Here is a 15,637-nt window from a genome sequence, read left to right on the forward strand (position 1 = left end):
AAAAAGGCTCTGAAGTTTTTAAAATATCTAATAATTAAATCTCTTTATTTAATAATTCAAACACTGGTTTGAGTTTATAAAATAAAAAATACAATTTCAAGAAGTTCGCTTAGGGCTTTTACTCTGATAGTAACAAATTGTTTAGAAATATGAGAAGTACGCTCCGCTCTGGTTAGAAGACAGACAAGAGGTGTTGGCTAGCTTTTTAAAATATGGCCGTGTGATACCGCCTGAGGAATTTGACAAATATCGTTACGACAACGGTTGTGACCCACCTGAAACTAAACCTAAGCTCGAACAGTACCAAAAAGAGGTATGTTTATTTCTTATTATTTCGCATAAATCAGATTTTAAACCTTTAACCAGAAACTGTTTATAACAACATGTTTTCCGTATATGGTAGATAAATGTATTTTATATGTCATCACAAAAAAATAAATAACAATAATTATATTATACATGAAATCAATCTTCAGTTAATATGTACATATTTTAGATTGACAAATTCAATACGTTATATGCTGAAGTTTCGGAGTTACCATCGGACTATTTGTGTAATGGTTGGTTAAAATTGGACTTGAAAAGATTAAACCAAGCGATTATGAATATAATTTGTAAATGGAGTAATCTTTACAAACAAAATTTAAAGGATCATGTGCAAACTAGGTATTCATTTTTTTCTCCATAAAGCATTAGAGTAAAATGCAATTTAAAAAATATTTGTAGAACATAAGTGTCGTAGATGTAACACACACTGAAAATTCATAGTATTAGCACTTGGGTCGGTTCTTAGAAAATTACATTGCCAAGTTTTTTTTCTTTATGGGGACCTAATTTTATATAGAGTTATATAGTATTGTATATGTTTCATAATTCTAGTCTCAACGATTTAGAAAAGTTTATTGCATATGCTTCAAAAGAACTATCGGTTGAGTTAGAAGAGGATGACTATGAGGGCCTACTAAAGGTAATGGGAGTCCTCAACGAAGTAAAAGCTAAACAGGATGCCGGCACCGACCATATGTTTGAACCACTGAGAGATATAATATATGTTCTTAAGGAATACGGTGTCGAATTTCCAGAAGAAACATATGAGCAGGTACTTCTCGAATCTACTGCCCATTGCTCTTGGAATCAGAGTACCTAGTGCCGGTTTTGTTTATAGAAACATAACACGTTTATACGTGATTATTATTTTGTATGGGAATTTAAACAGTGCAGCCTAGACGATAAAGAATAGAATACGATACAATCGATACAGAGTCATCTAGCGGTAAACGCGAGAACTAGGTTGCAATGTTTAAATTTCCCATACAAAATGAAATTAAAATTTACTCCCGTTATTGCGAGGCGGATTAAACAAAACTCACACTAGGCACTCAATAGTGTATAGAAAATTCGATATACAATTTTAATTATATGAGTACACTATTTTAATTCGCTTCAGGTATAACTTCTTTATATATTCATAGTTTTACATTCATGTACTTGTAATGAATGAAGCGTTATTTTTACTCAACCGTCGACTAAATAAAAACCTTCTCCCTGAGTACCACTTCAGTTAATTTAATTACTTGTATTTCTGTTAGATTAATATAATCTAAAATTCCTTTACGAATATAGCTTAAGAATATTTAAGTAAATACGACAATTTATAGCATTTATTTATAATTTACATTTTAAATGAGTTTTTGCTACTATAAACGTTTCCAATTTACACGCCTTCTCTTGGATTGTAGAAATATTCTCCATCTCATCAATATTCGGTACATACATTGGTAAGATTGGATGTCTTTTTGTTCTACTACATTTCTTTCTTTGCGTATTCTTAAATTAACTTCTTTATATATAATTAATTTGCACTAAAGTTATACAGTTTAGTTTTTATGAAAGGTTTGATTTAATTACACTGCTTTGACTTTGTTCTGATCTGATCCAACTACTACAACTACTCGATTAGAATCTTTTAGGCTTTGTACTTATTATATTTTCGTATTACGTTTATATTATAAATATTTTATTAAAACATCAAACTGCAAGTTTGTTAAGAATCGAAATTTAGTCACACACCAATTTTTTAAAATACGATCTGCGTCGTATTTTAAAAAATTGGTGTATTCATTTGATATAAAATTTAATTTAAGCATTTAAAAAATAAGATATGTTACATTTAAATCACAATCATCAGTTGGATGTGCTGCCGGAGAAGTGGCGTAACCTGGTGAAGCAGGCGACTGTGATGAAGAACGAAGTCGCGCCGATGCAAGCGGCACAAGCAGCGCTCATCGCGAAGCGCGTCGCTCTCATCAACCTACGTCTCACTATGTATCGCGATCAGTTCAAGCTGAAAGAGGTTGGAGATATTTTTACCGCTTTAATTTTTAGTGTTAAAACTAAATAGCAAATTCTATTTTGAGGTGACAATGTTGCTCATACTTAACATGACGTCAGTTTCATTTTATGAGCTTTGTTTAAATTTAATAATTTCTGTAATTTTGGTAGAGAAATATTTTGCTTAAAGTATAAAAAGGTATAATATTTTGCTTAAGGAATAATGACAGAAAAAATTCAAATTTCTCATATGTAAATCTGTAAAAAAATTCAGTGTTTTTTTATAAAAATTTAAGACCACTCAGGTAGTTACTGGCTAAAACAGGCGCTATTTTTTGTTATGACAGATATTCCTTGAAAATTGTAAGGAACCCTACAGACAAATTGACAAAGTCCACCACGAGCTTGAGCATTTTGAAGAAATTGTAAACAACTTGAAAAAATCTTGCGGACTGTTTGACATACAGCCACCAGACGAAAAGAATCTGAAGCAGTGTCGACGAGAATTAAAACTGGCAAAAGTAACATATTTTTTTTTAGTACTATTATTATATATTATATATATATAATATCCAATAGCGCAAAAATATGTCTGTTTAATTATCATTTATTATTTATCATTAAAGCAACTCTGGGATTATTATAATTTGGTAATGGGTACAATTGAGTTCTGGAAAAAGTCTCCATGGAAAAAGATTGATGCTGATGGCATGGATCAGGAATGCAAACGATTTACTAAAGATTTACGACAGTTGGACAAAGAAATGAGAGTATGGTTAGTGTTAGCTTTTAAAGTCAAGTATTTATAGTAATGTGAGTAAAAGTATAAAAGTAAAGATAATTTTCACGGAACAAAGAATTAATAAAAAAATATTTTAGGGAACCTTACCTTTCCATAGAAGGAACTATAAAGAATTTAATGACGTCACTAAGAGCAGTTACGGACCTTCAAAATCCAGCCATTAAAGACAGGCATTGGGTTGAATTAATGATGGCAACTAAGGTAATGTACCAGGAGGATACAAATAAATCAAAATCTATTTTTTTCATTTCATGCACTTACCATTTAAATTTTGTATGTTTTATGTAGAAAGCTGCACGCTCATTCATTATATCCATTAAACGAAAGCATGTCTCATCCAATCCATTTTCATTGAAACATCGTATACAAAGTCGTGTTTCGCTGACCGAAATATTAGATGACTTCAAATCATTAGAAGACTTAGCAAATTCACTAGATATTTTTGCACAAAGAAATGAGGAAGAAGACAATGACAAGAACAGCTATAAAGGATATCTTCAACTTAAGGACTTCAGAAGACCAAAGCTGCAAGAATGTGTAAATATTGGGTGTAAATTTATAAAGTTAAATAGATCCTATACTTTACAAGAGATGAGGGAGAATGGATTACAATTGACTTCGACAGAAGGAAAATTGCAGTCGAACACACAAAGTCATTCCTTCATTCTGTCAGAATTTATTTTGTAAATACACATAATATTAATATTGTAAATATACCCACAATCAATAATCATTTATAGTTTAGAATCGTAGAAGTATATGAGTACATTAATCCAATAAAGTAATTTTAGGTAAGACATACCTGTAACATTAATATTTAATACTTGTAATGTATGTCTGAGTGTAATAGGAATAATTTGATTGTTGTAGGTTAAATTCCATATCGATGATGATACAACACTGGCTGACTTGCTAGCATTGAATCTACATAAATATGAGGAAGAAGTTAAGACAATAGTAGATAAATCTGTGAAGGAGGCTGCCATGGAAAAAACTTTGAAGTTAGTTTTAAAGACACTATTATGTAATTAAGAATAGATACTAATTAATAAACCGCCGCCGACGCCGCGTTGGCGCAACGGTCACAGCCATGGATTGTGTTGGTTGCGCTGGCGGTTGTGGGTTCGATCCCCGCACATGACAAACATTTGTATTGGCCATACAGGTGTTTGCCGTGGTCTGGGTGTTTGTGCAGTACTTGTGGGTCTCCCCACCGTGCCTCGGAGAGCACGTTAAGCCGTCGGTCCCGGTTGTTATCATGTACACCTGATAGCGATTGTTACTCATAGTAGGGAATATATCCGCCAACCCGCATTGGAGCAGCGTGGTAGATTAAGCTCTGATTCTTCTCCTACATGGGGAAAGAGGCCTATGCCCAGTAGTGGGATTTTACGGGCTGAAGCCTATTAATTAATAAATGCTTCACACCAAACTACTAGTAGGATATAAACCTATGTTGGGTGTAAGGAGACACTCATACGACAGAAACATATGCTCAGACTATAATAAATGTCTGTATGGCCTTGACGAAAAACGGGACTCGAAACCATAATTGGTGACTTATCATAAAAATTTATATATATTAGTCTATTTAAGGAAAGTGGTTTACAAATATTTCTCTTATAAAATTACTTCATATCCAGGGAACTGGAATCAACTTGGGCTGTTATGGAATTCGAGTATTTGGCTCATGACAGAACAGGTGTTAAGTTGCCAAAAGCAAGTGAAGAGCTCGTCGAAACTCTTGAAGATAATCAGGTTAAATTTATTTACCAAAAATATTTTACTTACTTCCTATTTAGAAAATAGCTTAGCTTAGATTGGGTTCTCAAACCCAAGAAATACAAATAGTTTTCGAACTGAAATTAAACAAGTTTCTGTATTCAGAATCAAGTCCAAAATATGATGTCATCGAAGTTCATTGGTTACTATGAAGAGGAAGTAACAGCGTGGCAGAAGAAGCTGGGAACAGCTGATGCCGTTATAGCTCTATGGTTCGAAGTGCAACGTAAGTGGCAGTACCTTGAGAGTATATTCGTTGGTTCAGATGACATAAGAGCTCAGTTGCCTGAAGATTCTAGGAGATTTGACACAATCGATAGAACATTTAAGGTACATAATATATGAAAAATGTCTAATCTATCATTTTGAAGTCATACATTCTTCATTTTTAAATAATTTTTAGGAACTACTGAAAGATATAGGTGCAACACCAAACGTAGTGCAAGCTACGAATAAACCTGGTCTTCTGGATAAATTGGAAGAATTAATGGCAGCACTAAATCTTTGCGAGAAAGCTCTTAACGATTATTTGGAAACAAAACGTTTGGCATATCCTCGTTTCTATTTTGTATCTTCAGCAGATCTACTTGGTATATTTATTTCTTTTTTTAATACTATTTTAATTAGCAACAATATTAATCGATAATTAATGAATCATTTTCTAGACATTTTGTCTAATGGGAATAATCCACCTGCGGTATGTCGCCATTTGTCGAAATTATATGACAATTTAGCAAAGTTGGTTTTTACAAAACCGGGTAGCAAACAAGCTTTTGAAATGATTTCTAAAGAAAACGAAGAACATGTACCATTTAAAGCTCCATGCTGTGACTGTTCTGGCAAGGTATCCACATTAAATCTTTATGTTCTAGATTTTTTTAAATATTTTTAATCCAACTTTGCTTAAACATATTACGTGTGTACTTGCTCCGTACCCATTTTTAATTCGCATTAGTTAAAACATTACCTATAGTATTTTTATTGTATATCATGTAACTAAATTTTAGCCTATTTTTCTATTTATGAACAAAGAAATAATATTTACACACTATATGTTACATTGGTCACCAACCCGCCTGCCCAGTGTGGTAACTATGGGCAAAATACATGAGGTCACGCCATTTTTTGGCGCGAATTAGAGAGGCCTATGCCCAGCAGTGGAATGCGATAGGCTGAAGTAATATCTTACATTTACTTCAGAGCTGAATATTCTCTTTTGCTCAAACCTTTACCAATTCCGATATCAGCGGTAAATTCATTTAGCAAACGTGCGAATCATTTGACGATAATTAAAGGGACATTCATTAACATTGACACAGGTCGAAGTGTGGTTGAACCGTGTGACGGATTGCATGCGTTACACGCTCCGCGATATCTTCGAGCACAGTGTGAAGTCGTACGAAGACAAGCCTCGCGACGAGTGGGTGTTCGACTGGCCGGCGCAGCCCGCGCTCGTTGGCACGCAGATCTGGTGGACCACAGAGACAAACCAGGCGTTTGAGAAACTTGAAGAAGGTAAGTGTAATTTATTAAATTCAATTTTATTATTTTTTATTAAGTTCAAGATTACATTAATGATAAAGTTTCGATTAAGTAGCGCCGTCTTTCATCCAAGATATGGCAAAATATATAACAATAGCAGTTTTTTAAATGAGTAGTTGTGGAGTTTCTTGCCGATTCTTCTCTGCAGAGTTACAGTTCGAATCGGAGGTAGCTTCACTTTAACAATAAACAACTTTAATTTCTAAAGTGACGATGATAAAAATGCTTTTCATGCCTACTTGAATAATGTAATTTTTGGTTTTGATTTATTTAAGTTTTAAGTTTTTTTTAAATCTATGTAACAAGAGCGCTTGCTGAAAGCTCTTTAAAAGTTAAGTTAAGAATTGCTTTACATTTTAGTTTCTCTTAAGCCTAGTTCGCATTATGCTAGTTATTTCACTTTCTTCTTATCTAGTAGCGAGTAATTTAGTAACTAAAATACTCGCTTCCTCACCAAAATCGTTCGCACTTCGTTCGAGTACAGTTTATAAGTGAATGGTGTTTTGTACGATGAACAGCCTACAGCTCAATAAAGTAAATAAACTGTTTAAGTTAATCTCAACGGCGATTTTAAAAGAGGTAGATGTGGAAATGTGTGTGATTAATAAAAAGAATCTATAGATACGAACATAAATAAATAAATATATAAATAGACGTCTCAGACTTAACGGCCCTCACTACGACTGTCTCCTATGTCGGGGGTCCCGAAACACACAATACACAAGCACAAATGCCCAAATCACGGCAAACATCTTTATGTCCAATACAAACGTTTGCCATGTGCGGGGATCGAACCCGAAACCGCCATCAGCCACAAACTAGTACTGTGTCCGTTGCGCCAACACGTCGTCGATGGATCGATACAAAGGATAAACTAGGAGCTACTAATTGTTTTCTAAAGGATCAGCACCGGAATACCCCAAAGAATACTTCGATAGTTTGAGAATGTCTGAAAGTTGTGTACATTTACTGTTAATGAAAATACATTCTCAAATTTTTGCGCTAACTAATGAACTCGACTAATTCGACAGGTTCGGACATGTTTAGCCAGTGCACCAGTGAGCACAGACGCTTGGTGGGAGGTGCTCTCAGCCGACAAAAATAAAATAAAACTGATCGGCTCGACCTAATTCCTTGCTAAACCACTCGACTACATTTTAGGTGTTCAGACACGTTTAGCTACTAAATTACTCACTACTAGACTAAAATACTAGCATAATACAAACTAAGCATTAAGGCAGCCTTAAAAAGGGAAAAAAAGGTTCTCGAATGGTGACCACGTCTCGGCAAAATAAAGACAGGCCGCCCCCAACTAGGCTATAGAATTATATGGCAATTAGATATTTGTGTATAATTTAGACTTTATAACAAGTAAACGTTATTACAGGTTATGAAAATGCTCTCAAAGACTATCAAAAAAAACAAATTGCGCAACTAAATGCACTGATTGTTTTGCTGTTGGGCGATTTGACAGTCGGAGATCGTCAGAAAATCATGACCATTTGTACTATTGATGTCCATTCCCGAGACGTTGTGGCTAAACTTATTATTGCTAAAGTAGAGACATCAGCTGCATTTCAGTGGCAGAGTCAGTTGAGGTAAAATAGTAGCATAATAAACAAATTTTCGTTTTAAATTAATAAAGTAGTTAACGTTTTCTTTCGATCTTGTAGGCATCGATGGGATTTAAAGCTGAACAATTGTTTCGCTAATATATGCGACGCACAATTTCTTTATGATTATGAATATTTGGGCAACACACCTCGACTTGTAATTACGCCTTTGACGGACAGATGCTATATAACTTTAACGCAGGCAAGATATGTTTTTTCTTTTATAAAACAAATGTTTGGTTGAACAATATTGTAATATATATGTTTTTAGATATTTTATATTTTTATTTTTTATAAGTAGAGTCTTCATCTAATTATGGGTGGAGCACCAGCCGGACCGGCAGGAACAGGCAAAACTGAGACCACAAAGGATTTAGGTCGTGCTTTAGGTATTATGGTCTACGTATTCAATTGTTCCGAGCAAATGGACTACAAATCTTGTGGCAATATTTATAAAGGTACTCGAGTTTCAGATTAAAGTTATAGGCATCCTCATCTTTTTAATACTATATTTTATTACGCTTAAATTTTTGCAGGATTGGCTCAGACGGGAGCTTGGGGATGTTTTGATGAATTTAATAGAATATCTGTAGAAGTATTGTCAGTCGTATCGGTACAAGTTAAGAGTGTTCTCGACGCTATTAAAGCAAAAAAGAAAAAGTTTGATTTTATGGGAGAAGTTATCTCGCTTATTCCAACGATAGGAATGTTTATTACTATGAATCCGGGATATGCGGGAAGGACTGAATTGCCGGAAAACCTTAAAGCTCTTTTCAGGTATTGTGATAGATCAAGATGACAATCATCAGTATACATGTTTCTTTATCTTCTCTATTTTTCTCTCTTATATATATATATATATATCTATCTATAATATAAAAATAAGTCGCTGAATGTGTTGCTAAGCGCAAAACTAGAGAACGGTTGGACCGATTTCGCTAATTCTTTTTTTAAAATATTCCTTGAAGTATGAGGATGGTTCTTACGGAGAGAAAAATTCTAAAAAAAAAAAAAATAATTTTAAATTTCCTGAAAAAGTCTAAAAACAACATTTTTCTATACTCCCATACAAAAGATTTGTGATAATACTTAAAAGTCAATTTGAACTTTAATACCATACGATAAAGTTTGTGTTAGGCGATACGAAGTTCGCCGGGTCAGCTAGTATATATATATATATATACCTCTGAATTATATAATACCTGAGTTTTGTTATCGTTTATTCTCTAGAAATATTGTTATTCTAATAGACACAGTTGTACGGGGCTAACATAAAAATAAAATGCTGGAAGATACGATATACGATCCGAGATAAATTACGTATTTTATTGCAGACCATGTGCTATGGTAGTGCCTGATTTCGAACTGATCTGCGAAATTATGTTAGTGGCTGAGGGTTTCCAGGATGCTCGTCTGCTTGCTCGCAAATTTATCACACTATACATGCTCTGTAGGGAGCTTTTATCGAAACAGGATCATTACGATTGGGGTCTAAGAGCTATTAAATCGGTGCTTGTGGTTGCTGGGTCATTAAAGGTAAATATTTTTGTCATTTGTTCTAGTTTTCGTTATTACTAGTGTTTTCTGTTATAACCTTTTATATAATTTTGCCAATCACTACAAAATTATAATAAAAAAAAAATTATATTACTTAGCGAGGCGATCGACTTAGACCTGAAGATCAAGTTTTAATGAGAGCATTGCGTGATTTCAATATACCTAAAATAGTGACGGACGATATGCCAGTCTTTATGGGATTAATCGGTGATTTGTTCCCTGCACTTGACGTGCCTAGAAAACGAGATTTAGATTTTGAAAAACATCTTGTCGATGGCGCAATTTCTATGAAACTTCAACCAGAACCTGGATTCATTTTAAAGGTCAGAGAAGCATATAACAATATAATTTAATATGAAATATATTAATTAATTGAAAATTATGTTGAACTCCTAAAATTTTCGTTGGAAATTTTCAGATGGTACAATTAGTAGAATTGTTCGCTGTTCGACACTCGGTATTTATCAACGGGTTTGCGGGAACCGGCAAGTCTATGGTATGGCAATGTCTCCATAGAACTTATCAGATGTTGAAGATGAAACCATTTTATAATGACCTCGATCCAAAAGCCGTTACAAACGATGAGCTGTTTGGAATCATAAATCCAGCGACGAGGGAATGGAAGGATGGTTTGTTTTCCACAATAATGAGAGACATGGCCAATATGCCAGGAGATGGACCAAAATGGATTGTTCTTGATGGTGATATCGATCCTATGTGGATTGAAAGCTTGAATACTTTGATGGATGACAATAAGGTAAAAATAAGAAATACTGCTTTTATTACATTTATGGTACAATTAAAACACAATATTTGGAGCAAGAGTTTTAATTTACAGTTATTGTCAATGTTTTTTCTTTTAACCAATTAGTTATCGAATTTGTGTTCCGATTCATTTAGGTGTTAACGCTAGCAAGCAACGAACGTATTGCTCTTACAAAATCAATGAGGTTACTGTTTGAGATAGCGACATTAAGAACAGCTACCCCCGCTACTGTATCCCGTGCGGGCATTTTGTATATAAACCCTCAAGATTTGGGATGGAACCCGTAAGTATTCGTCACATGGGTTACTTTTTTTTATATTTATTTTTTTAAATAAAATATTTTAAAATTTACTTAATATCGTTTTTGTGTACACTGAAATTAAACATATATATTTTCATTAAAGATTTGTAGCCTCATGGATTGATACAACACGAGACGATGAATCCGAAAAGGCAATGCTAACAGTCATGTTTGACAAATATATTCCTTCACTATTAGAGTCGTGTAAGAAATATAAACGAATAACGCCACTTAGTGAGCTACAGCAGATTCAGTTAACGTGCTATCTATTGGAGTGTTTCCTGAACAAAAGCTTACTACCAAGTGACTGCCCAAAAGAATGGTATGGTCTTAAGATCTCCTGTCATCATTCTTTTTCCATTGTTACATATAAATAGCACCTTTATTTTTCTTAAAGGTATGAAACATATTTCGTATTTTGTGTCGTCTGGGGTTTTGGTTCTGGTCTTTTTCAAGATCAACTCGTGGATTGGCGTAACGAGTTCAGTAAATGGTTCTGCAACGAGTTTAAGCAGATTAAATTTCCGTCGACGGGGAATGTCTTCGGTTTCTTTATAGATCCCGAGACCAAGAAATTCTTACCTTGGGCGGAAAAAGTAGAGTCCTTTGAATTGGATCCTGATATACCTCTACAGGTATGTCTTTGCCCACACACTGCAATTTTAATAGTTTTTCTTTGTTACTTTATTCAATACGAAATATTGCTTACAGTCATGCTTGGTGTCAACGTCTGAAACTACTCGGATCCGATTTTTTATGGATTTGTTGATAGCAAAACAGAAGCCTGTAATGTTAGTAGGTAGTGCTGGAAGTGGAAAGACAGTTAGCGTAGCGGCAAAGCTAAATTCTCTTTCTGACAATTTTGCTATTACGAATGTACCCCTTAACTTTTATACTACATCAGGTAATTAATAAATAATAATACTTTTGAAATTCACAATATTTGATTTCTAAAACATTTATATATAATATTCTATACATATTATTTCCGATTTTTTTTTAATGTACAAATAAGCGTGATCTCGTATTTTATAGAAATGATTCAGAAAGTGTTAGAAAAGCCTTTAGAGAAAAAGTCAGGGCGAAACTTTGGACCCCCTGGTAGTAAATTTATGATTTACTTCGTGGACGACCTCAACATGCCTGAAGTGGACACATATGGTACAGTGCAGCCCCATACACTCATAAGGCAGTTCATGGATTATCGTCATTGGTAAGTAAAACTGTACCAATTCCAAATTATTTTTACATAATAATTTGGAATAATAAAAATAATAAAAATAATAAAAATAATTAGTATATAAGAATATAAAAAAGCAATATGTAGAATAGTCTTGGTCAGTGGACTCGCGTCAACTTTTAGAAATTTGAAATTTAAGGACTAGTTATTAAGGCTTCTAGATTCTAAAGTTGCGGTGAAGTACCGATGCATGTTAAAAAATAATAATAATAATATATGGAATAACAAAAGCACGGGCATAATAAGCCTGTGGATATATTACATAATTAAAAAAAAAAATATATTTTTACAAAGATCTGATATGTACTCGTATGTAATAGAACTTCGGCTAACTTTATTTTTATTTTAAAAAAATTGTTGCTTTATTTTTAAAAATTTTGCGTACTTAAGTTTATGTTTCTGAATGGTTTTTGTATGAAAGTTTTATTTTTATTTCTCTTTATTACAAACAGCGCACAACAGTATAATTATTTCACAAAACAATAACAATATTTAAGCCAACAAAATTTCAATTGTTAAGCTCATATAACTTTATTTAAAATTATAAAGCACATATAATTAATTTTTTTGTATATTTCAGGTATGACCGACAAAAACTGAGTCTTAAGGATATATCAAATTGTATGTTTGTCTCCTGTATGAATCCAACTGCTGGTTCATTTACCATAGATCCACGTTTACAGAGACATTTCTGTACATTTGCTGTGAGGTATAAATGAGAGAGATAATATGGGCACTAGAATATTTTGATGTAGATTAAAATAATCAGTAGCTAATGAAATATTCCACAGTTTTCCAGGACTGGATGCATGTTTTCACATCTACAAACAGATCCTATCACAGCATCTAGCTAATCCTTTGAATAAGTTTAACATAACAGTGCAACGTTATGCTGAACCGCTTGTCAACGCAGCCCTTGCCCTTCACACGAAGCTCGCGTCAACCTTTTTACCCACAGCCATTAAATTTCACTATATTTTCAATTTGAGAGACCTGTCCAATATTTTTCAGGTCAGTCACAAATAATTATTTAGCCATGTATTTTTTTTTTCTTAAAACGTTTGTATAATACGAGTAACTAAAATGTTTGAAGTTAGTGAATGTTTTAAAGGGCATATTATTTACAACGGGCGATGCTATTAAAGCACAGTCAGAGTTAATAAGGCTTTGGATGCACGAAGCAACCCGTGTATATTCAGATAAGTTGGTGGATTCCAGTGATAATGAGAACTTCGCTAAACTAATAACCGATGTAATTAAGAAAAACTGTGAGGTATGTGCACGCATTTATTAAAGGTAGTTTTATATTTTTGACGTACGGAATAAGTAATTTTTCGAAAATTACCTTTTGTTTCATTTAACCAGGACTATGATGAGAATGTAGTATTCGAAAAACCGTTAATTTATTGCCATTTTGCTGAGGGTATCGGTGATCCTAAATATTTTCCAATAAGGGATTGGGCACAAATCAAACGTTTGCTCGATGAATCTTTATCATCCTATAATGACCTTGTTGCCACAATGAATTTGGTTCTTTTCGAGGACGCAATGTACCATATATGCAGGTAAGCTAAAATCGTGTTTGAATTATTTAATCTTTTATATTATGATATTAAGTTGTTATATAATATTTACTAAGATGTAATATGTTTTAATAATTCTATATTACTAAATATTCAATTCGATTTTATTTAATATTTTTTGTAGAATAAATCGTATACTAGAAGCACCGCGTGGTAACGCCTTGTTAGTGGGAGTAGGAGGTTCTGGAAAACAATCTCTATCTCGACTGTCAGCTTTCATATCATCATTAGAAGTTTTTCAAATCCAACTTCGCAAAGGATATAGTATTAACGACCTTAAAGTGGACCTTGGTAAATAGTAACAAGTATAGGTATGAAACTTTTAAAGAAACGTACCAAAGTATCTAATTAAACGTAGTGTGTCCTTCTTACAGCTGCCTTAAACTTAAAAGCTGGATTGAAGAACATTGGAAATATGTTCTTGATGACAGATGCACAAGTAGCTGATGAACGATTCCTCGTACTCATTAACGACTTATTAGCTTCTGGGGAAATTCCTGAACTTTTTGCGGACGACGAAATTGAAAATATCATTAATGGTGTCAGAGGAGAGGTTTGACAGGAGTTTTAATTTTATCAGCAGAAAGATAGATGAATCCTTAATAGAATAATTTCATTTTCATTCAAGATACTTTCTCTGACTGGGCTAACGTCGTTGCCGGCGTACCGCAAGGTGGCGTGTTGTCTCCTCTCCTATTTTCTTTATTTATTAATTCAATCAGCAAAAACATTTCTTCTCTCTACCACCTGTATGCGGACGATCTTCAAATTTATACCCATTCTAAGCTGGCTGACTTACCCTCAGGTATCAATCAACTTAATAATGACTTAAATAACATTTACAAATGGAGCAACTCGTTCGGGTTAAAAGTCAATCCTTCAAAGTCCCAGGTCATTATTGTGGGTAGTCCAAAGATGATTAGTTGTATAGACTGGTCACTTATACCACCTGTAGTATTTAAAAATACAATTCTGAACTACAGCAAGAATGTCAAGAATTTGGGAGTAACTCTAGATCAGTTTCTCTCCTGGTCACCTCAACTAACTGAACTTAGTAGAAAGTTATTCGCAGCCGTCGGGTCACTTCGTCGTCTTCAGTTCTTTCTTCCTTTGCCTACTGAAATTGCACTAGCCTAATCACTCCTTTTACCGATTCTTGACTATGCAGATGCATGTTTCTTAGATCTTACAGAGGAGCAACTGAATAAGCTTGAGCGACTCCAGAATCTTTGTATAAGGTTCGTATTTGGGCTTCGCAAATACGACCACGTCTCCGATTTCTGCAAGAAACTCAAGTGGCTCCCGATTCGTTTTCGCAGGAATACTCATGTACTTTCCCTACTTTACTGTGTACTTTTCAATCCTGATGCCCCTCAATATCTTAAAGAACGGTTCACGTATCTTTGCAATTCCCATGAGCGATCCCTTAGATCTGATTCCAATTTACTTCTAAAAGTTACTTCCCATAAATCCTCCTTCTACTCTAATTCCTTCACTGCTAAAGCTGTCCGCCTTTGGAATTCTCTTCCGCTTTCAATAAGACGTGCTTCTACTCCAGCCTGTTTTAAGCAACGTCTAAAGAAGTACTATATGTCCCTTAACATATAATAATATTCAGATTTTAACATGCATATTTTATATTATCAATATATATTTTACATTTATACACGTATATTAATACTATTTTGATTATTTATGTATGGATATTTGTACTTATATGTGTATTTGTATGAATTAATGAATCTATCATACACTATTTTTATTCATCCTTAAGAATATTGTACACTTCCTATCCGTCACTACTATATTATGTCCTGTGCCCAAAGGTTATCTGGAAGAAATCGCTCTTCAGCGATAAGATCGCCTATGTACATCTTTTATTTTGTAATTACTACTGTTTGTTTATATTTTGGTGTACAATAAAGAATATATTATTATTATTATTAATAATCTTTAAATTCGGAATGTTTAGATTTTTAAGAAAATTCAAACAAAGTACGAATACATTAATGATTTAATTTTTGTTTTTTAGACAAAAGCAACCGGCGTTCAAGACACACGTGAAAATTGTTGGAGGTTTTTCATAAATAGAGTTCGGACTATGTTGAAGGCAAGTATCG

The 15,637-nt window shown here is 33.7% G+C and overlaps 1 protein-coding gene across 1 annotated transcript in view; it reads left to right on the forward strand.

Moving 5' to 3' along the window:
* Nucleotides 1-15,637, forward strand: part of LOC123662096 (dynein beta chain, ciliary-like) — a 46,210-nt gene that overhangs the window by 12,276 nt on the left and 18,297 nt on the right. Inside the window, exons 24-55 of the mRNA XM_045596984.1 lie at nt 146-313; nt 497-666; nt 880-1,099; nt 2,189-2,353; nt 2,679-2,852; nt 2,958-3,106; nt 3,211-3,334; nt 4,004-4,134; nt 4,777-4,891; nt 5,021-5,245; nt 5,319-5,505; nt 5,581-5,759; nt 6,235-6,430; nt 7,845-8,055; nt 8,131-8,272; nt 8,372-8,528; nt 8,607-8,847; nt 9,405-9,606; nt 9,726-9,950; nt 10,046-10,384; nt 10,528-10,676; nt 10,798-11,016; nt 11,092-11,329; nt 11,406-11,598; nt 11,730-11,907; nt 12,515-12,643; nt 12,726-12,945; nt 13,046-13,207; nt 13,300-13,499; nt 13,642-13,808; nt 13,892-14,070; nt 15,550-15,627. Coding sequence (XP_045452940.1) covers nt 146-313; nt 497-666; nt 880-1,099; nt 2,189-2,353; nt 2,679-2,852; nt 2,958-3,106; nt 3,211-3,334; nt 4,004-4,134; nt 4,777-4,891; nt 5,021-5,245; nt 5,319-5,505; nt 5,581-5,759; nt 6,235-6,430; nt 7,845-8,055; nt 8,131-8,272; nt 8,372-8,528; nt 8,607-8,847; nt 9,405-9,606; nt 9,726-9,950; nt 10,046-10,384; nt 10,528-10,676; nt 10,798-11,016; nt 11,092-11,329; nt 11,406-11,598; nt 11,730-11,907; nt 12,515-12,643; nt 12,726-12,945; nt 13,046-13,207; nt 13,300-13,499; nt 13,642-13,808; nt 13,892-14,070; nt 15,550-15,627 — 5,832 coding nt within the window. The remainder of the gene's footprint in view (nt 1-145; nt 314-496; nt 667-879; nt 1,100-2,188; nt 2,354-2,678; nt 2,853-2,957; nt 3,107-3,210; nt 3,335-4,003; nt 4,135-4,776; nt 4,892-5,020; nt 5,246-5,318; nt 5,506-5,580; nt 5,760-6,234; nt 6,431-7,844; nt 8,056-8,130; nt 8,273-8,371; nt 8,529-8,606; nt 8,848-9,404; nt 9,607-9,725; nt 9,951-10,045; nt 10,385-10,527; nt 10,677-10,797; nt 11,017-11,091; nt 11,330-11,405; nt 11,599-11,729; nt 11,908-12,514; nt 12,644-12,725; nt 12,946-13,045; nt 13,208-13,299; nt 13,500-13,641; nt 13,809-13,891; nt 14,071-15,549; nt 15,628-15,637) is intronic.

The sequence above is a fragment of the Melitaea cinxia genome, chromosome 18, assembly GCF_905220565.1.
Source record: "Melitaea cinxia chromosome 18, ilMelCinx1.1, whole genome shotgun sequence".
Classification (NCBI taxonomy): domain Eukaryota; kingdom Metazoa; phylum Arthropoda; class Insecta; order Lepidoptera; family Nymphalidae; genus Melitaea; species Melitaea cinxia.